Raw genomic sequence first — 21,753 nt, 5'->3', positions numbered from 1 at the left:
GCATCCTCTGGTTCTCTCAAGGTGTATATTTCTATGTCTTGGTCAGAATGCTGGGAGGATAATGAGAAGAACAGTAAAGGATGATTTAATTTACATGGGAATGCTGAATTGATGGCTGTTTTTTTCTATTTAGCATTAGTAGCAATTGCACTGAATATGTGTAATAAACCACTGTGTATATGTGGGTGATGGGTGAGGGTGTGGAGAAAATCACACACAGTATCCTTTGCTGCCCCCTTCACTTGCAAATCAGTCAGTTAAGCAAATAGCTCTTGTTGGCTGGAGACATCTAACCATGTTGTTAGCATGTCTCAGAGATAATATTGACTTCCTAGCAGAGAAATGACTGTGATTACATCATAGGACATCACAGTCCATGTGCCACGTCTTGTTAGTCTGTGTTTCATAAAGCAGCCAGGCTGGTCTCCTGGTGGAGGGACTCAGAAAACAGAACTCAGGAGACAGGTAAAGAGGATACCCCCTGATTCTAGTTGGCAAGACCAGCTTGCACTCCAGGCTGCGGGGTCCTTGGAACACATTTATTTACTTTGAGATACTAGGGTCCCATGCGGCTTGTTCTAATGTCCTTACAGAGGACACTGGTTAATGGCGTCTCTGGAGGTGTCTTCCAAAGACCTTCCAGCACAGCCTTCCATTGGTTTCATTTCTAGTAAATCAGGTCTCCTGCCCAAAGGTCATGCAGGTTTCCTGGGAGTTATCTTTGGGGAAAGTGACCTGGACCTGTTGGCGATAAGTTTGGGAATGCTCAGTTAGCAAAATAATCTCTATAGGATTGCCTTTTGCTTTTCAGATTGCTTTTGAGTAAGTCCCACAACATTAAATGAGCCAATTCATTTGGGAGAAGCAAGGCCTGTACTAGGCCTTTGGTGTGGTTATCATGTTTAATTGAAATACCAGCTGCAAATAGGAAGCTCCTAAAGCTTACCAAAATCACAGACCATCCCCAAAGCATATCTGCTGTCTATGTAGACATTTGATCTTGTATCTCTAGACATGTGATCTTGTATCTGTAGCTGACAGGCCCTAGTAAAGGCTAAAATTTTGGTAAGTTGTTGACCAAATTTAGCATTTGGCCTTTCAGAAGAGGTTGGATTTGAGCAAGGCTGATTGAGTTGAGATCGTCTTTGTTTGGTTCTCAAATAGGACTCACAAACACTTGTAAGTTTGAATGTTCTAAGCAGAATGTCTCAGCCTTTGACACAATTGGCGTTTCAGGCTGGGGGACTCTCTCGTGGGGAATCTCTACAAATCTCTGGGCGTTGTAGGATGTCCAGCAGCCTCCTGGCTTCTACCCACTGGGTGCTGCTAGTAGGACCCTCCCCCAACCCCAGGGTGACAACTGAAAATGTCTGCAGACATTGCTAAATGTTCTTGGGGGACAAAATTGGTGCCATTTGAGGACCACTAGTTTCAAAGTGTTTCCAGGAAGCTAGAGGGAGGCAAGAAACATTCCCATTTGAGGGCATGACAGTCTGAGGTACCTCTTGCAGAGGGCGAGGCATGGAAGGGTTTATTTGGAATGTTGTAACAATGGATAAAACCATGTGAAATGGAAGGGGAAGGATTTTGTAGGACATCAATCTAGAAATAGAAAAATACTAGGTACTATCAGTGAAGAGTAAGGTCTGAATGGCTTGAGGGGCTGTGAGGTTACGTGGATGTCCTAACCCCAGGTAGCAGGCTTAGGTCAACTTGGTTGCAGCAAATGAGGAGAGTAGACGTTTGTTCTATGGGGTCAAGCGAGAGACTAATAAATGGTAGGTCTGTGATCTCCCTTGTGCTATTGAGGTAGGATCCCCAATGCTTGTCCCTATCTTTCATGTACAAGTAGAGAGAGAATTGTGTAGTAATTGGGAGCGCTTAAGGATAGGGCAGTTTTGAAGGAAGTTCTCAAAAAACAGAAGACAGGCGAAGACAGTTCAGAGCAAGGGTTTTATGTCAGCTTTTGTCAGATCAAATAAAGGGAGAGCCAGTTCAGAAAAGTTAGGAATCCAGTCTCTTGTAAGGCTGAGAAATCCTTCAACTTTTCTTTTGGTAATTGGATGGGAAAGTTCACAAACAGCTTCCTATCTTTGAGAGAAAAGAGACTTTCCATTTTGTGGAAAATTGCCAGATAAAATAAAAGATACCCATGTAAATATGAATTTTAGATAAACGAAGAATAATATGTTAGTATATGTGTGTTCTATGCAATACTGTTCTCTGTTCCATACAATATTTGGGACATACTTATATTAAAAATTATATGTTGTTTTCTTGAAATTCAAAATTAACTGGGTATCCCATATGTATTTTAAGTTCCAAGGTACATGTGCAGAATGTGTGGGTTTGTTACATAGCTAAACATGTGCCATGGTGGTTTGCTGCATGTATCAACCCATCACCTAGGTATTAAGCCCAGCAAGCATCAGTTCTTTTTCCCGATGCTCTCCCTTCCCACCCCACCCCCTGACAGGCCCCAGTGTGTGTTGTCCCCCTCCCTGTGTCCATGTGTTCTCATTGTTCGGCTCCCACTTTGAAGTGAGAACAGGACATCTGATATTTTTATTTTTAAATTAAGTCCCTAATTTTGTGGGATGCCATGACTGAATAATGTACTGGGGTCTGACATTTTTGGGGCTCATCTTTGGAGATTTTGTGTCCCTTGTATGCTAATATTGACAGGTGGAGGGGACCAATTTTGCAGGACTCTCAGTCTGGAAAGCAGAACAGATTATTCATATACTATATGGGGCACAGCGCAGGTGGAGGTCTCTAAGGCTAAGTATTTGCAAGCTGTAAGAGCACACTTCTGCAAACCCTTGAGGAATAACTGTTTAGGTGTAGTGTTGATTTTCCAGTTGCATGAAAATAGGGTACTGTCGTTCATTTTGTGCCTGTATGTGCACGTGTCTGTATGAGTATCTGCACGAATGTGGGTGTGCACATGTGGAGTAAACTTACTACACTTTGGGATCTTTGCCCTTGCTGTTCCCCTTGCCTGCAACCCTGAACCTTGTCCTCTGCCACTGAAATCTCAGCTCTCAAATCTCTTCTCTTCGGAAAGTCCTCCGTTTACTACTTTATCTAAAATATCTCTTTCCCCTTCACTTTATCCTGTTTTATCTGCATCTCTGCATCCGGAAGAATGGGCTATTTTATGATGTGATAACAAACCGCCCCCAAATCTCAATGGTTTAAAACTACAAAGGTTTATTTCTCACTCAAAATATGAGCTCTTCAAGGTTCAGCAGGAGGAATCTGACAACCGCAGTGCCTCAGAGGGCTGAAGGAGCACCTCATCTTGAAAGTTGCTGGTGGCTGTGGCAGAGGGAAACAGAGATTCATGCTAGTAGCTAAGTACGTATTCTGCACTGAAGGGAGATACAAAATGGGTTGGTTGAAACTAGTCACCTGGGCCTGCCCAATCCCAAGTGGAGCAGGTGTGCCGTCCTCTCGCGTGTTCAGAAAATGGGGAGCTGGAAGTATTTGGGAAAGGTCACTAGTTATACCAAATTCATGATTGAATAGTTGCCTTCTCTATTTTTTATTTGCTTGTTAACTGTTTCTTTCCACTAGAATATAAACTCCAGAAGAGCTCACGGTTGATCCCAGTGCTGAGAACAGAGCTTGGCACAAAGTAGAGGCTCAAAAATACTTCATTGAAAGTTTGAATGAATAGGTTATAATCCATAACTCGGAGACCCAGACAAAGAGTGTAAGTTTGTGAAACTCTGGCAGAATTAGGGGTTGAGAATGGACAACTCTGTGGCTGCAGCTTCTTTTTATGTTTCCTGACTTCTTTTTGATGTTCTGGGACTGTCCTAACTTTAAACATTCAGTTCCCATTAGAAGCGCACAGCTCTCAGACCATGTGTTCTCACTCTGAGTTCAGCAGGTGCGGCCCCAGACTCCTGGGATCTCTCATTAGGGTGCATTGGCTGTCCGACATCAGTGAGAGCAGATGAATTATTGCCTTAAGACGGAGAAGAGTTTTCAGAGAAACTAGCTCTGCAGGTGCTGACCTTGGAGGTTTAGATCTGAGAGAGGATTTACTCTTCACTTACGTGTGAGGCCCGAGCCTGGCCCCCTTCCCTCCCCGGCCTGTGCTTTGTCTCCTGGCACCCTGGGGGCCCTGTGGTGGTGGTGAGTGTACGGGGGACATAGATATGATGTCAAAGGTCAGCTAGCTGGATGGTCATCACACAGCCACACAGTCTGTCATTAGTGCAGCCTGGCTCAGCCACCAGGTTTTTGCCTTTTCATCCTATTGTTTCAGGCCAATTAGTGGTCTTTTTTTTCTCAGAGGGCCTGACATAGTGCCGACTCACAGCTGGATCTCCTCGTTATTTGAAATAGTTTTCATTTCTTGAGAACATACACCGGTGGACCCGTTTCTGAAAATAAGATTGATGTGCAGTGAGCATTGGGCAAATTCAAGGAGGTGGTACCTGAATCCTGTGTGAACTCGATGTCCCTTTCCCTGGAATCCAGATAATCAGCTACTTGAGTCCTGTACACGAGGCCATCTCCTGTCCTGGACCATCTTATTATATTTTTGCATCCTGCAACTGGGTATATGAGCAGTCTTGTGAGATGAAAGGAAAGAATCCAGCTTCTTACCACCGTGTGCTATAATTGATGTATCAGTCTGGTTCACACTTGCTCCTCAGGCCCAAATTAGTTTCTCTTAATCAAAATATGGCAGGGTAAGAATGGGCTTAGTTCTGTGTAAGGAATTTCAGGAGTGCTTGAAGAGACAGGCAGCAAAGGAGAGGCTAGAGAAGTTACATGCTCATAATTTTTTCTATTTGTAGTCGACTTAAGAGCTAATTTCTTTAGAGTAATTGGCCTATAAGAAAGATTTTGAGGCTGTTGTAATTAATACAATGGGCCAAGTCAGAGATGTGATGGAATCATTGGGTATTAATTAATTGGTGACAGGAGAATTTCTGTTTCCTGACGGAGAGCTCTTCACTTAGGGAGATTTACACACTTTGGGATTACAGGAGCCTGCAAATCCCTTCCATTGACTTTCTGCTTAGCTGACATTTATTGAAAATCTGCCAGGTGAGTGGAAGGTTACAAGAATTCTAATCTGATTGTTGACCCAGATGGTCTTCAGAGTGTCAATCTATTTGTGGGCTTCTCTCAACTCTGCTAATTTCAAGGTTAATGAGGTTAAAGATTCTGTTTGGATTTGTTTTTTAATATCTCAAGGTGTTTGTCTCTCTCTGTCTCTTTTCTTTCATTTTTTTCCTTTGCTCTGGTGGTCCTGAAATAATTCTTTGTGACTCAGAGGTGCCATGTGCTTTGGGAGTGACTGAATCAAAGGTAGTTACTTAGAGAAAGCTGGCTGTCATTTGTGATATTCCTTGGAAAAGTTGTCCTCATCTTTTACCTGTTACTGAATCCGTTGTAACAGCACCTGCCTGCAAAACAGTAGCAGTGGTGATTCCTTGTCTAATAATGGTGGAGGAAATGCTACAATGCTAGTATTCACACTGATGACAACTATAAACTCAGGAGAAAATGCAAAAAATAGCTGTTTAAAGGATGCAGAGTAACCAAAAGCAGCAGACACTTGGAATCAGGGAATGGCATTGCATGAGTTTCTCATTTTATGACTTAGACCCTGATGGAAGTACCCATGCAGGGTAGCTGAATTGCAGAAAGCTCAGTCTTACCAGCTTGAAGAACCAGAGGCAATGTCTGGGGCAACCACAACCACTGGAAAATGAAGGGAGAATGCTGGAAAAAAAGATATAGAGAAAGAGAGGCCTCACATTCTGTATACAATCTCTGCCCAAATCTATGGCTAACCCTGGAACCACACATGCATTACGAAGACTCCAAGAAGCTCAGATTAACTGCATATTTAATTAAAAAGTAACAACATGATTTTTCAGACATATATAACAGAATCCAGAGTCTCCACAATGCATTGTTCCACAGTGTCCAGGATGTGATCCAAAATTACTTCACATAAGAAGGAGCAAGAAAATGAGACTCACACACCAGAGGAAAAAAAAGCAGTAAGTGGGGACTTGTGCAAAGGTGACCCAGATAATGGAATTATCAGGCTATCAGGCTAGGATTATAAGGTAGTTATTATTATAATATTATAGACATTAAAGAAAATATGCTCCTACTGAAAGGAAAGATGAAATGGAGAAAAATAGAAACTACAAAAAGAATAAAGTCGAAGTTGTAGAACTGAAACATATAATATCTGAAATAAAAAAGTTTACTGGGGCTGGGCATGGGGGCTCATGTCTGCAATCCCAGCACTTTGGGAGGCCAAGGTGGGTGGATCACTTGAGGTTAGGAGTTTGAGACCAGCCTGGTCAATATGGTGAAACCCCGTCTCTACTAAAAATACAAAAATTAGCCGGGCTGGAAAAAAGAGTCAGTGAACTTTAAGACAGACCAATGGAACTTATTCAGTCTGAAGAACAATGAAGAAAAATATTGACAATGTTAATTAAAAGGTCCTCAGGGCCCTGTGTGACAATAGGAAGTTTTCTATGTGGAATTGAGTCCAAAAAGAAGAAAAAGGAAAAGGGACAGAAAAAATATTTGAAGAAGTAATGCTTATAAACTTTCCAATTTTGTGAAAGACCTATACTTGTCATATGACCAAGCAAACTTATTTCTAGGTATTGGATTAAGATAAATGAAAACATATGTTCATACAAAGATATATATATATGAATGTTTATAACAGCATATTCATTTTCAGTCTAGCCAAGAACTGGAAAGAACTCAAGTGTGCATTAACTGATGAATAGATAAACAAATTGTAAACATTTGTACAGCAGAATCCTACCCAGTTATGGAAAGGAGCTTGCTACTGATGGGCACACAAACATGGATTAACCATCAAAGCCTCATGTTAAATGAAAGAAGCCAGATACAAATTATATTCTGTGTGATTCCAATTTATATGAAATTCTAGAAATGGAAAAACTGGAGTGAGAGAAAGTAGATCAGTGGTTGTCAGAGTTGGGGAGTGTGGCAAGCGAGCTGTCTGAACAGGGTCCTGAGAGCACTTTTTCAGGGTGGTGGGAAGATCCTATATCTTGAGTGTGGTGATAGTTACATGACTATGCATTTGTCAGAACTCATGGTATATTCTTAAAATAGGTGGATTTTATTCCGTGTAAATTATATTTCTATGTAACTCATGGCTCTTTCCACGGAATGCTCTTAAGTGGAATATAATTTTTGAAAAAAATACTTTATCAAAATACTTTATCAAATGCTAACCAGCTTAAGGCACAAAAAAGGATTGAGAGATAGAAGTCATCTCTGACATCAACATGATGAACATATAGCTTCAGTACCCTTCTGGGTCTCATGCCAGCGTAAACTTGATAAGTTAAGGTATAACTGTTTGCAAGGACAGGGCTTGGGTCTTATATCTTTCTTGTATTCTAGTACTTCGTGTTTTAAGGTGTTCAATAAAGAGAAGATTGTTGCCCCAGAAGCAGTGAGTGCCAAATAGTTAGGATTCAAATGTTATGTTTGTGTTTTTGAGATTCCAGTATATCATGGCTTTGCCATTCCAAACTTCTGCAGGGCAGAGGAAAGCTCCTTTGCAGGAAAATTGCCAAACAGGAATTTCCTCATGCTCTTACGGGAGGTAATGCAGAAGCCCATAGATGAATATTGAAATTGGAAGAATGGGAGATGAGTGGTGCCTGTGTAGACCTAGTCAGGGTTGGACATGAATGAGACCTCAGACACAAGGATGAAAACATTACAATCTAGGGAAGCCAAAAGGGTGTCATGTTGAAGTGTCTTTACTTTGAGGTTCACAGATTATGCGTGCATTAATTCACTCATTCATTCATTCATTCATCCATCCATCCATGATATGTTTATGGAGTGCCTACTATGGTACTTTCCTAGGCACTGGGGGGTAATATAGGGAAAATGCAGACAAAACCCTTGCCCTCACTGGGCTTACAATCTAGTGAACAGAAATAGCCCAAAGAAAGGTAAATAAATAAAATAGAGTATGTTTGATGGTGCTATTGAGAAATGGCAGGGAGGGTGATAGGAGATGGGTCTTTCAGCAGGATCATCAAAGAAGACACCACTGAGAAGACAGCTGTTGAGTCTAGTCCTGAAGGCAAGGCCAAGGATGGTGTAGCTGTCATAGGGAGGAGTGGCCCAGGTAGAGGCATGAGCTAGTGCAAAGGCCCTCAGGCAGCAGCATGGCTGGAGCTGGGGGAACAGTAAAGGCGCCGTTGTGGCTCAGGCAGAGTGAGCAGGGAGAGAGTGGGGGACAAGTGTTTAGGGAGGTATCTGGACATACAGCTAAGGGGCTGTGTATAGATTTTTGTAAGGACTTTGCCTTTTATGTGAGTGAGATGAGAATTCCTCAAGGTTTTGAAAAGAAGCGAGAAGAATGTCTGACTTAAGTTCTAACAGAAGCACTGTGGCTGCTGGGTGGAGAGGAGAGAGTGTGGGAACGGTGGTGACAGTGGGCACAGAGAGATCAGGTAGCAGGTTATTGCAGTCGCCCCGGCAAGAGGTGAGGGTGACTTGGCCTAGGGCAGAAGTAGTAGATGCAGTTAGAGTGAGGTATTTAAAAAAATACATATTTTTAAGGTAGAACCAGCAGGCCTTCTGTACACATTACACATGCACTATTAAGGAAAGAGAAGAGTTAAGGACGACCAAGATTTTGACCAGAGTAACTGGAAGGATGGATGGAGTTGCCTTTAATGGGGAAGACCGCAATAAACTTCATGATCTTTGCACCTTCTGACTCCATCCCTTTGAGAGTAGTACATTCTCCTACTAAGTACAATCAAATATCTGCGGCCTTTACGTTTTGCTCTAGGTGACTGTGAGCACTCTTCTGATCTAGTGTTCTGATCTAGCGTTCTGCAGGAAGCTCATCTTGGGCCCGATCTTTGTAGGTCAGCCACGAACAAAGCCCTGGTCATCTCATTGTTACAGTCCCCTTAATAGGGAGCCCTGTGTAATCCTTTGTGCCTGATGCTGCTCCTGTACCTCAGCAGGGAAGACACCAGGTCTGGGAAAAAACTGGCACTGATCGCAGTTGCAGCTGCCAACTAGCCCCTGGTAACCAGAGTGCCCTTCAGGGTCCTGGACTTATAGGAGCCCTCCATGGCCACCTGGGAAAATCTAGCTAACCAGCGTGCATACGGCATGACCTCAGGACCCTGGTCTCATTAGCAGATGCTTCCACTTGGTGGAGTCAACTTGCCTATTAGGCATGTGAAGGATCCCCACCTAATGAGGCCCTTCCCAGTAGAGATGCAGAGTGGTCCTGTGCAACACGACAGGAGAAGGTTTCCGCTCAGAAGTAGACTCTTTGAAAAGTAATTAGAGTTTTCTTTTCTTTTTTCTTTTTTTTTTTTTTTTTTTTTTTGAGACAGTCTCACTCTGTCACCCAGCCTGGAGTGCAGTGGTGTGATCTTGGCTCACTGCAACCTCTGCCTCCCAGGTTCAAGCAATTCTCTTGCCTCAGCCTCCTGAGTAGCTGGGATTACAGGTGCACGCCACCATGCCTGGCTAATTTTTGTAGTTTTGGTAGAGACAGGGTTTCATTCACCATGTTGCCCAGGCTGGTCTTGAACTCCTGACCTCAAGTGAACCGCCTGCCTCGGTCTCTCAAAATGCTGGGATTACAGGCATGAGCCACCACACCCAGCCAGTAATTAGAGTTTTCTGTGTGTGACTCCGATCTTCACTTTCTCCCTGTGGAAATATAACTGGCTCAGGGCTGGGGACCTAGTGGTCACTCAGTAAATGTGCATGTATGAATGCACAAATGTTACATTCAGTCTCTCTCCAACATGGACTGTGGCTTCAGAGGTGTGGTGGGTCCTGGATGCTCCGCTTTGTAGCTGTGTAACCTGCCTGGGCCGGGGCTTCCTGGCGTTCTAGTTATGGGTACTGTTCACCACTTCTCCTCTGGGTGTGCAGGAGGATTGCCCTTGCTGGCCCTGTGATCAGATTGGGCCTTGTGATTGGTCATCGCTTCCAGGCCAAGGCATTCCATAGTTAATGAGGAGAACAACTAGGCCTCTCTTTTCCCTTTGGGCTGGAGATCAAATGTTCTAGATGCAGAACAGAGTGTATAATGTGCACGTTGGTGTAAAAATGGGGCAGAGTATTACACTTTTTCATGCCTGTAGGCGCATCAAATATCTCTGCAGGACTAATAAGGAAAAGAATAACTTGGGTTGGCTGCGGGGAGTGGATTTGGGAGTCTGGAGAGGTAGCAGTAGAAGGAAGACTGTTCTTTTATACTTTTTGAATTATACATCCTAGGAATGGATTATCTATTCAAAAGTTAACATTATGTTATGAATCAAAATCAGACCCCCAGTTCCACTCTGAGGCAAAGCCGCGAACATTTGCCCCAGGAGCCAGACGACAGTAACAAGATTCGGTCCTGCATCCTCCGTGCCTGGAGTCTGGAGTCTGGAGTCTGTCATCTGATTTCTTATGTCCGTCAGCATGGGTTTGCCTCTTCTCTTTAAGGAGACCTGAATAGAAATGGTTTTCACTGAGAAATCCATTGTCCATTTTTTATGTAACAAGCGTTTTCCTCCAGGTTGGTAATAGAAAGAAACAGAGACGATTCTGAAAAGTTGTATTTAAGAACCTGGTGTAAGGTGATTTCTGAGCCATCATTTGCTGGAAGGGTTTTGGAATGTTTTCAGAAAGAGGCAGTGGGAAAAAAAATTGTGGCAATTGTCTTAGCTGTCTCTGGGCTTGTCACGGTGATGCTGATAAAATCAGATAAGCTGGAAGTAAGGGTGAGCTGTTAGTGTGAGAAATCGTCGTGGGTTTGGCAGCCGAGAAAGTGGAGGTGCCTCAACTGTTTGCTCATTATCAAGATTTATTGTTTTCAGCTCTGGGAAAATGTTGGTAAGCAAAAATAAGGCCATTCATGCCAGTCTGCAAAGTACTTTACAAATTTTAAAAAGAGAAAAATAAGAAGACTTTAACACCCTTTTCCTGTGTTTGGGAAGTGGAGCAATGGGTCGGCCGACTTATTATGTGCTGACTTAGGAGTCAGATGGAGAGGTTTTGGAATATTTACAATGGAAAAATATATTTGAAATTTAAACAAAAGCAGAAGAAACCAAACAAGACAGAGTTGAAGATGGTGATCTTCTATGTTTATGTAAAATGTTTCTTGATTAGAGAAATGTATAGAAAATAATATAACAAACACTCATTCACCTACCCCCAACTTTATTAACTCTTGCTATTTGGGTTTATTTGCTTCAAATTTTAAAAGAAATATATTTTACAGATATAATTGGAACCCTCAGTACCTCTTGTTGAAAATTATTTCTCTCTCTTCTCTGAGGTAGGCATTATCATTACCATGCATGTTTTTTGCAGTTTTTAATATAAACTATAGAAAGAATTATTGCATATCTTTCTAGTTTTTATAAGAAGTATTATACCATTCATATACTTGTGCAACTTGATTTTTACTCTCATTTCCTTCTATTTAAAAACAATTGAGGTATAATGAACATGCCATGTAATTCATCTTTTCAAAGTGAACAATTCAGTCATTTTTAGTATATTCATAAAGTCATGGAATCATCGCGTTCTGTAATTTCAGAATATTTTTGTCACCCCCAAAGAAACTGTACCCAGTAGCGGTCACTTCCCATTCCCCCACTTAACCCAGTCCTTGGCAACCATGATTCTGCCTTTTGTTTTTATGGATTTGCCTACTGTGGACATTTCGTATCAATAGAGTCATACATTATATGGTCTTTTGTGACTGGCTTCTTTCACTTAGCATAATGCTTTTAAGGTTCATTTGTATTGCAGCATTTATCAGTAATTCTTTTTATGGCAAAATAATATTCTATTGTATAGAAATACCACATTTTGTTTATCTATTCATTGCTTGATAGAAAATTGGGTTGTTTTCACCTTTTGGGGGGAATGAACTATAAGGATATGTAGGTGTTTCATGGAACCCAAGAAAAACATTGTAGTGGGTTCCAGGAACTGCAACCAGGAAGTACAAATTTACCAGAAACTCTGGAAATATTTATTCTAACTTCTACCCTGTCCTTTTCACTCTGATCTCTTTTTTCAGTTCTTAGTCCGCTTGGTAGAAGAGGTCACTGCACAGCTGGTTAGAGTTCACATCTCTGCTTGAAAAAGCATCCCAGGCTGGGCGCAGTGGCTCACGCCTGTAATCCCAGCACTTTGGGTGGCCGAGGCGGGCGGATCACGAGGTCAGGAGATCACGGCCATCCTGGCTAACACGGTGAAACCCCGTCTCTACTAAAAATACAAAAAAATTAGCCGGGCATGGTAGCAGGTGCCTGTGGTCGCAGTTACTTGGGAGGCTAAGGCAGGAGAATGGTGTGAACCCAGGAGGTGGAGCTTGCAGTGAGTTGAGATCGCGCCACTGCACTCCAGCCTGGGTGACAGAGCGGGACTCTGTCTCAAAATGAGGAAAAAAAAAAAAAAAAAAAAAAAAAAAAGAAAAAGCATCCCAAATTCCAAATTTCCTAGCTGGAAATCACGTTCCTAGGAAGTGTCCCTCATCCAGTTGAGGTGAGGGTTCACCACCAAGTCCAGCCCATGGCTAGAGATTGGGTCTCACAAGGTCATGCCATGTCCCGCCCTATGGACAAGGGTAAGAGTGGAAATAGGTACGTGAATTCTCAGGAGAATGAGGAATTATTGCTGAACTGGAAGCACAGTGCAAAAGGTGTCTACTAGAGAGCTCAAAACCAAGTGTGTTTTCTCAGAGATCGCAAATGTCTGCAGGGACTTGGGGGACATAATAAGTGAGTAAAGTGGCTCAGGCCTATTGGAAAGTTTCAACCCCAATAAAGGGGACAGTGTTCTGCCCCAGCTGGTTATTACCACATGGGAATGTGGAATAGTGCGCCTAACTTTCTCCAGAGAAGCCAGAATTACTATTTGTGGGGGTATAGATTCTCCATATTTAAAAATATTGCCAGCTGATTGAAATTTTGTAAAACATGATGGGGGGATGGTTAAGCAACGTATGTCTCTGGCTGTGGGCAGCTCAGTCATAGGAAGCTGCAACCTCTGGGATTTCTATTTAATTTTCCCCATCGGCCAGAAATGCCACAAAGGAACCCAGTTTCTTAGAGTATGCCCGGTTGGCACAGTCCTAGATTTTTTTTTTTAAAGTTCTATACAGCAATTTGATGATGGGAAGTCAGAAAATCTAACCAATAATGAGAGAATGTTTTGAGTCCTAAAAGATAAGTCCCTGATTTAGACTAGTGGCCCTTAAATATTTTTAACCTCTAGACCTTTGACTGCCAACCGCTGCCTGACTAGTCTTTTCAGAGGATACTCAGAGAAAGCAGAACTGCCCTTGACAAAACGGAAACGAGGAGGTGGTGCCTGGATTCTATGAAACTGCAGAAGGAGGCGGCTTGTTTATGCCCCATTCTGAGAGCCAGCCATTAGTTCCTGATGAAAGAAAGGTTGAATGAGAGGCAGGGAGACAAATTGGTCTGTTGAAGGGATCTGTAAGCAGGAATGTGCTCTCCTCTCCAGGACACCAGTGTTGGTGGGGACTCAGGGAGTGGGAAGGATGTCAGGAGGGGAAACAGGGGTGATGAGGGGACCCCACGCAGTGGGGCTGTGGCAGCTGCCTGTTGTGCAAACCCAGTCCTCAAAGCTCAGCCCCAGCCCAGCCTCCCTGGGAGCCTTCCGTGGCCTGCCCGCCTACGCAGGTCTGTCTCCAGTCACCTGCAGCTCAGAGGCTCTGCTGTACTCAGCACATGCTCTTCTGAGACCTGCTCAAGCTGTGTTTAACACTCATTCATTCATTTAACAGATGTTTAATGAGCATCTCCTAGGTCCCAGACAGCCTTCTAAGTGTGGGGAATACATTCGTGAACAAAGCAGGCACTCACATACTTGTATGTGCGTGTGCGTGTGTGTGTGTGTGTGTGAGAGACAGTGAGAGAGAGAATCAACATTATCAATAAATAACAGTATGTTGGAAGATAAAAGCCATGGAAAAGCTAGAGCCGGACAAGGGGATTGGAATTGTGGAGATGAGAATGGAGTTTTAAGTGGGGTGGTCAGAGGAGGCTTCACTGAGCTGGCAGCATTGAAGCAAAGGCTTGAAGGATGCTCTTTTTTATTGAGCACCTTGTGTTCATGCTGATGGTTTGGGATACAGTTTTCCTATGAATTTTTTTTAGCTTAAAATAGACTTATTCATTCAACAAACACTTGAGGATCTGCTTGGCTTCTACTTGCCCTTCAGTTCTCAGCTCAGGTGTCAGCTTCTTACTCCAGAATGCCCTTCCATTGTCTCTTGTTGTAATTTATATTCTATTTTGAAATTTAAGGTGACCATTTTTAAATTGTATTTTAAAAAAATTTTTAAAATTTGAAGAATTTTGTTTAATTCTTAAAGCAACTTTAGTTCTTCTATTTTGTGTTCATGATAGCATTTGTCTTTACGAGGTCTTTTATTTTCCTGTTTCTGTTTTGTCTACTAATGAATCTCAGTGCCCAACACACCAGGGGGATGCCAAATAAATGTTAGTGAATAATGTGCCAGGAGCTGTAGTGACTATGGTGTTATAATAGGTTTTGGCCTTTGAGGAACTTACTGTGGTCAGTAGCGAAGACAGACGTGTCTTCTCTAAGCAGAGTATACAGACAGACTTACGGCCTGGAAGGAGAATATGGCTCAAGTCTCTGCTGGCTGGTCGCTTCTTGTCTCTCAGAATGCAAATGCCATGTGCCCCCCCGCCCCAGAGTGTTACAGGATATCCTATTGGGTCTTCTAAGTATGTTCAAAGAATTAAACAAATACTCATTGAACTCCTACAAATTTTCAGGTGCTGTGTCAGCTCTACAGTCAGGGCAGCAACAATACAGGCACATCTGTGTCCTCATGGAGGTCATGGTCGAGAGGAGGAGTCAGAGGTCCCTGTCTCCCATTGTATTTCCTGAGAGGCACCAGCAAATCCTATCCTGGGACATTTGTTCGGTGTAATCATCACTCAGTGTTTACCTTGCTTTTTGGTCATCTGAAAAATTAATGCCTAGAAAAAGTCTCATAAGAAAAAACAGGGACCCGAGACGAGAGACAGCTTCTCTTGTCCCAGTTTTAGAATTCCCGTGTGGGGAAAGTGTTGCCGTCTCTGCCTGGTAGCTCAGAACCATCCAGACGTTTGCAAAAAATAATTGATGTAAATAACACAACTTGCTGGAGAACAGTTGAGCTTTCGAACCGGCCCACTCTTCGTTACTTCTTCCTGTCTCCCACCTTTCTGATCCCTCCTTCCCTTCCCTGGTCCTGTGAAGCAGTCACTCTTGTGATCATGAGCGATGCACTGAGAAACAGCCGAATGTGGTCCTGGGGACACGCTGCTGGCTTGGGTGTCCCGTCTCTCTCTGCTGCCCCATGGCTCCTCCTCCTCTTCTTGACTGGCATGGCTGAGCTGCAGCCACACTGTGCGCTAAAAGGTGCCTCAGCCTCTCCTCTGGGGTCCCAGGCCTCCAGAGAGGAGGCTCAGCTTGTATGGAAGGGGAGGTTTCATGGCAAACAGGGCGTCTGGGAGGCAAGTCCTTGTGGAAGGAAGGTGTGTGCGCCAGCTTGAGGGAGAAACAGTCAAGCAGTGTGGCCACTCCACGTCGGATTCCTCCTAACAGGCAGACACACACACACACACACACACGTTTGCACATTCTCTCCTACACTCACACATACAGACACACACAAACACATGTTCACACGTTCTCTCTCCCACACTCATGCAGACACACTCACACAAACACACGCAGACACACACAAACACCCACTCATGCAGACACACTCACACAAACACACGCAGACACACACAAACACGTTTGCACATTCTCTCCTACACTCACACGTACACACACACACGTTCACACGTTCTCTCTCCCACACTCACACATGCAGGTACACTCACACACACGCAGACACACACACACGCAGACACACTCACACAAACACAATTTGCACATTCCTACACTCACACATACAGACACACACAAACACACACGTTCACACGTTCTCTCCCACACTCACACGTGCAGACACACACACAGACACAAACACACGCAGACACACACAAACACACACGTTCACACATTCTCCCATACACACAGTCAGGCACACTCACACAAACACACACGCAGACACTCAAACACACATTCACACATCTCTCTCCCACACAGACACAAACACATGCAGACACACACACACTCGACACATTCTCTCTCCCACACTCACGCATTCTCTGTCTTGCACACACACACATTCACACATTCACTCACACACAAATTATCTCATACACACACATTCACATGTTCTCTCACAGAAACGCACATTCTGTCACACTCATAAACATACATTGACACATTCACACCCCTTCACACATTCTCACACACACAACACATTCACATGTTCTCACACAACACATATTCACACGTTCTCACACATATTCACCCGTTCTCTGTTCTCTCACACAACATGTTCACACATTATCTCTTTCACATCCACACAAATACACATGCTATCAACACATACACATTCACTCACACACAAATTCTCACACACGTGTTCTCTCACACACACATTCACACACACATAGACACATTCACACCCCTTCACACATCCTGTCACACACACACACATTCATTCATGCATTCTGTCTCCCACACTCACACACACATTCCCTCTCATACTCACACAACATATATTCACACATTCTGTCACACAACACATTTACACATTATCTCTTCCACATTCACACAAATACACATTGTATCACACACACATATTCACACATTCTCTCACACACACATCCACACGTTCTCCCTCTCACACAGACACACTCATAGACACATTCTCATGCACACATTTACACACACACGCACGTATCCTATTTCTGTCTCACACACAGAGCTGCACATCCGCTCACACTGGCACACACTTACACATGCACACATTCTCCTCCCACACTCCTATGCACTCCCACACCCTCCCATACCCCCATGTTCACGTATTCTCTCACATACACTCTCACATGTACTATCACACCACACACACTATTGCACTGTCACACTATCACACTCTCATACACACTCACACACACACTATCACACTAACACATACTATCACACACACACACAATCGCACTCACACCCACACACAAACACAATCGCACTCTCATACACACACACTCACACTATCACACACTCACACTATCACACACACACTCTCACACTCACACTCACACAAACACACACTATTGCACTCTCACACTCACACAGTCACACTCTCATACACACACTCACATACACTCACACTATCACACACACATACACTATCACACACACTAACACACTATCACACTCACACACACACAAACTATCGCACTCTCATACACACTCACACACTCACACTATCACACACACTAACACTCACACTCTCACACTCACACAAACACACACTATCGTACTCTCACACTCACACACACACACACTATCGCACTCTCACATGCATCCTTTCCCACTGCAGGAAACATTGCCTAATGAATGTCTCGTGGCTGAAATGCTGATCCTGATTCCTGAAAGGCGGTTGTAATTATTAAGCTGAGAATCATGAAACACTTCTTGATAATTGAAAGGCTTATCAAGACTAGATTAAGAACAGGTCAAATTAACAATTATGAACTCATTTTTGTAGAAATGGGATCATTAGCAAGCATGCCCATTACCTAAAAGTATAAGACCTCTTTTCTCTGGATTGAGAGAAATGACTTAAAAAAACCTTTACATAAAAGTGACTCTGCCTTAATTTTTATTCCATTCATTGCTGGACTCGGGCAGGTTCCTGCAGCTGGTCCAGCTCACAGGCTGGGAAGTCAGAGAGGAGCAGGACGTGCCCACAGTCAGAGGGGCTGACCCTGTCATGCAGACCCTACCCACTTTGCCCAAAGACTGGCCACTTCTCTTTTTTTTACCCCAGGACTAGAAAGTTGATTTTTCAGGATGAAATGGCTGGTGACAGAGCTCATTTCTCCTCTCACTGGATCTTCGTTTCCCTGGCATTAGCTTCTCTGTGGTCTACGGAATGCTAAGAACCCGGGAGGTATTGGGAACAGCTCCCTAGTTCTGGTTACAAAGCACAGTGCAGCCCAAAGAGAAGTTGAAAATTTGATCTGACAGGACCAAGCATCTTGTATAGGAGGTGACTGAACAGATGGATTCGTGGAGAATTTCTGTGACCAGTAAAGAGAAATTAGGCTGGAATATGGTGGATGGAAAGTGGCAGGGGCACGGGGAGGTGACTCTATCTGAAAACCGAGCTAAAAACTCAGCTTTTCATCTCTGCTCTCTTTGCCTTTCACTAAAGATACCCAGGTAACTAGGGGTCCCCTGGTGCAGAAGGGGGTCCCATGTGTGCACACTTTCAGTCCCCTCATGAGTTCAGAAACTCCTATTCAACACACATTGTCTTGCAAAACAACTTGTACCAATAGATATATGAAGATTTATAGATCCCAAGTACCTACATGCAGCTTAGGCTCAGCTGGGACCGGGACCACCTGTCTATGTTTGCCCATGGAAGCCCCTAAACTTTTCCACAGCTGTGTGTATCCTATGATTTTGAGATCATCACAGCATGAATTCATAGTACTGGACGGTACATGAAGTGAGTACACACCCACTCCCTCATTCCATCCTCATAATTCTACTGAAAGTAGAAAGACCAATATTATTGTTATTTACCAATTTTTCACGTGAGGAAGCTGTTGGTGGAAGGGGCATAAATGACTTTCCCAGGCTGCAAAGCAGGTCAGCAGTTGTCTATCTGCCCTGTGCAACATGTCACCACGGGCCACATGCGGCTGGTGAACATTTGAAATTAGGATACTGTGACTGAATAACTGAATTTAAATTTGATTTATTTATTTATTTTTTTTTTTGTTGAGACAGAGTCTCGCTCTGTTGCCCAGGCTGGAGTGCAGTGGCCGGATCTCAGCTCACTGCAAGCTCCGCCTCCCGGGTTCACGCCATTCTCCTGCCTCAGCCTCCCGAGTAGCTGGGACTACAGGCGCCCGCCACCTCGCCTGGCTAGTTTTTTGTATCTTTTTAGTAGAGACGGGGTTTCACCGTGTTAGCCAGGATGGTCTCGATCTCCTGATCTCGTGATCCACTCGCCTCGGCCTCCCAAAGTGCTGGGATTACAGGCTTGAGCCACCGCGCCCGGCCTGATTTATTCTTAAATTATTTTAATTTGAATGTAAATAGCCATTTGTGGCTGGTGGCCACCATATTGGGCACTATGGTGTCAGAGAGTTCCTTAAAATCTTGGCTAAATGGGAAAAAGGTTGCCTATGACCAATTCTATATGGAGTCCGATGTGGTTTCCCTTTGGGTAGAATTTCTTACCAGTCAGGTCAGTGTGGTTTAGTTTTGTCAGTGCCGTGGCCATATTCCAATGTTCCTCTGGTACCTCTTGGCACATACAAGGAAGCAGATGTGGTTTCCCCACCACTGTTCTTATAGAAGTCCCAGTGCCGAGGAGCTGTCCATGGTAGGAGAGTCCATTAGACAAGCAGCAGGCAGCAGGTTCTTTTTCAAAACTCCTCACAGGTTGTGAGTTTGGGGGCCCAGACTGCAGACCTTGCCTAGGCCCCCAGAGGCAAGAAAGAGACTTCTCAGCCTACACTGGTCCTGCGAGGCCTGTTGGCAGAGAAGGAGCAGCTGGTGTGTGTGGCTCAGGCCTGAGCGGAGCTTGTGGATCAGCTGCTCTGCCGTCGCCTTCCTTGGATCTGGGTGGAGCTGGATTCATGGGGATGGAAACAGGCTGATGGATCAGGGTCATTCACAATCCTGTGCTGCACGGCTTTCTGTTTTAACTCTGTTCAGTGACTTCTTGTCAATGCGATAGCCTGCAATTTACAAGTCCATGCCAATAACAAGGGGCTCCCTGCATATACAAATACTAAGAATCACTAAATACTAAATACTAAAGAATTCGCCAACTTCTCAGCCCCCTGCCACCTCCAAACACACATATGATGTTGTCATTCCATGAATTAAGGCAGGTGGGATTTTCTTACATTACTTCTAATCCCATTTGGTGAAATGAGAAATCCAGTATAGTACCTTCTTACATTGCTCATAGTTTATGTATTAAACCACATAGTGTGTGAAGTTCTTTATCACTCTTAGTCTCCTGATGCTTCCACACACCCATGAGGTCCCCACTATTCTCCGCAAATTCTAAAGCTTGGAGAGTTTTAACAACTGGTCTACAGACCCCAGCTAAGTAGAAGCAGGAATAGCCAAGGTCTAGGGTGCGCTTTGTGATTGGAGGAGCAGTGAAGCTACATGAAATGGCTTGGGGGCCTTTCTTGAGTATGGAGCTTGGATTATGGCATGCCCGTGCCTGGGCTGGGGAAGGAGAGCTGTGCCTGGTGTCCGCAGAAGTGAAATGCTGGCCGAGTTACTCATCCAGTGAAAGACAGCCTGCTTTCTGCAACACGGAGCCCTAGAGACGGATCTTCAGCCCATTCTGAGGTGTGGGCTGCTGATGGGCCCCGTGAATGAGGCTCCGACAACACTGCCATGTGACTTGTTGAACTTGGCAGTCATTCTTTTGGTTGACAAATAAGAATGTGGCAATTTATTACATTCTTGACATTCTGCTGAGTCTGAGGTTTTAAATGGAACCGTAATATGTGTTTGTTTTCCAGGGTAAATGGATCCTTCTATGAGATCTTGCAAGTGGACTTTGGAATTGATAACAGCAGTGACCTGGCTGGGGCCCAGCAGATTACCTGGCAGGTGGAGTACCCGATTGAGGACTCCATGAGTGAGCTGGTGGTCTCCGAGATCTTCGTCAGCCAGACAACCTTTGTGGGCATCGTCCCGCTCGCCATGGTGAGGAATCTGGGGGCTTCAGAGAAAGTGTCGCAAAGAAGTTTTCTTTAAACATGATGCACTGTATAATCTGTTATTTCCCGTATACCTGATACACTGTTTAAACAAGGAAAATATACTTAAATTGCATTTGATCAACCTGCTTTTCATAATGGTTCCTTGGGAACTATTTAGGGTCTACTGTGTAAATCCCTTTTCATTTGTGGATATTGAGAAACTGTTTTCTGGGGAGCCCTTATTCTTTATTTTCTCAATCTGCATGCATATCAGGAACTGAGTGCTGCACTGAGTGAAAACAGTTTTGTTGAAATGCATCAGGGTTACCTGGTGGGAACAGTGGCTCTGTATGCCAAGTATCTGACCCCTTGTCAATTGGCTTTGCCCTGAAGGTTCCAAGGTAACTTACGGATTGGAAAACTCTAAAATACAGATGGACTGAAAGAGTCTTGCTGGGAACTGACCACATTATGCTGGGTAGAGTCCCAGAGTCCACAGAACTGCCTGTGTTTCTGCTTCACTGGCCTGGAGGTGATTGGATTTCTTCCCCTGAGCTTGGTTGAAGTTATGTTCATAGTCAAGCTCAGGGGCTACCTCTGAGATCAGGGTCACAGGTGAGATTCCAGAGCCTAAATTCCAGAGATTCCACGGAAACAGAAAGTCCATGGGTACCACCTACTTCATACCCTTTTCCACACTGGAAATGTTCAACCATTTTCTGCACTGCTTTGACTTTCCTTTCTGGTACCAAAGTGTGGGATCCATGTCTAGATACTCTAGAAAAATCTGTGGGTG

The 21,753-nt window shown here is 43.9% G+C and overlaps 1 protein-coding gene across 9 annotated transcripts in view; it reads left to right on the top strand.

The window, feature by feature from the left end:
• LOC105493580 (transmembrane protein 132B) overlaps nucleotides 1-21,753 on the top strand; it is a 504,000-nt gene that overhangs the window by 351,217 nt on the left and 131,030 nt on the right. For all 9 annotated transcript variants that reach the window (XM_011761336.3, XM_071070810.1, XM_024796551.2 and 6 more), the window contains one exon: nucleotides 20,775-20,961. In XM_011761336.3, coding sequence (XP_011759638.2) covers nucleotides 20,775-20,961 — 187 coding nt within the window. The remainder of the gene's footprint in view (nucleotides 1-20,774; nucleotides 20,962-21,753) is intronic.

The sequence above is a fragment of the Macaca nemestrina genome, chromosome 10 (assembly GCF_043159975.1).
Source record: "Macaca nemestrina isolate mMacNem1 chromosome 10, mMacNem.hap1, whole genome shotgun sequence".
Classification (NCBI taxonomy): domain Eukaryota; kingdom Metazoa; phylum Chordata; class Mammalia; order Primates; family Cercopithecidae; genus Macaca; species Macaca nemestrina.
The sequence above is the reverse complement of the archived record's forward strand: the minus strand, read 5'-3'. Positions and strand labels throughout refer to the sequence as shown.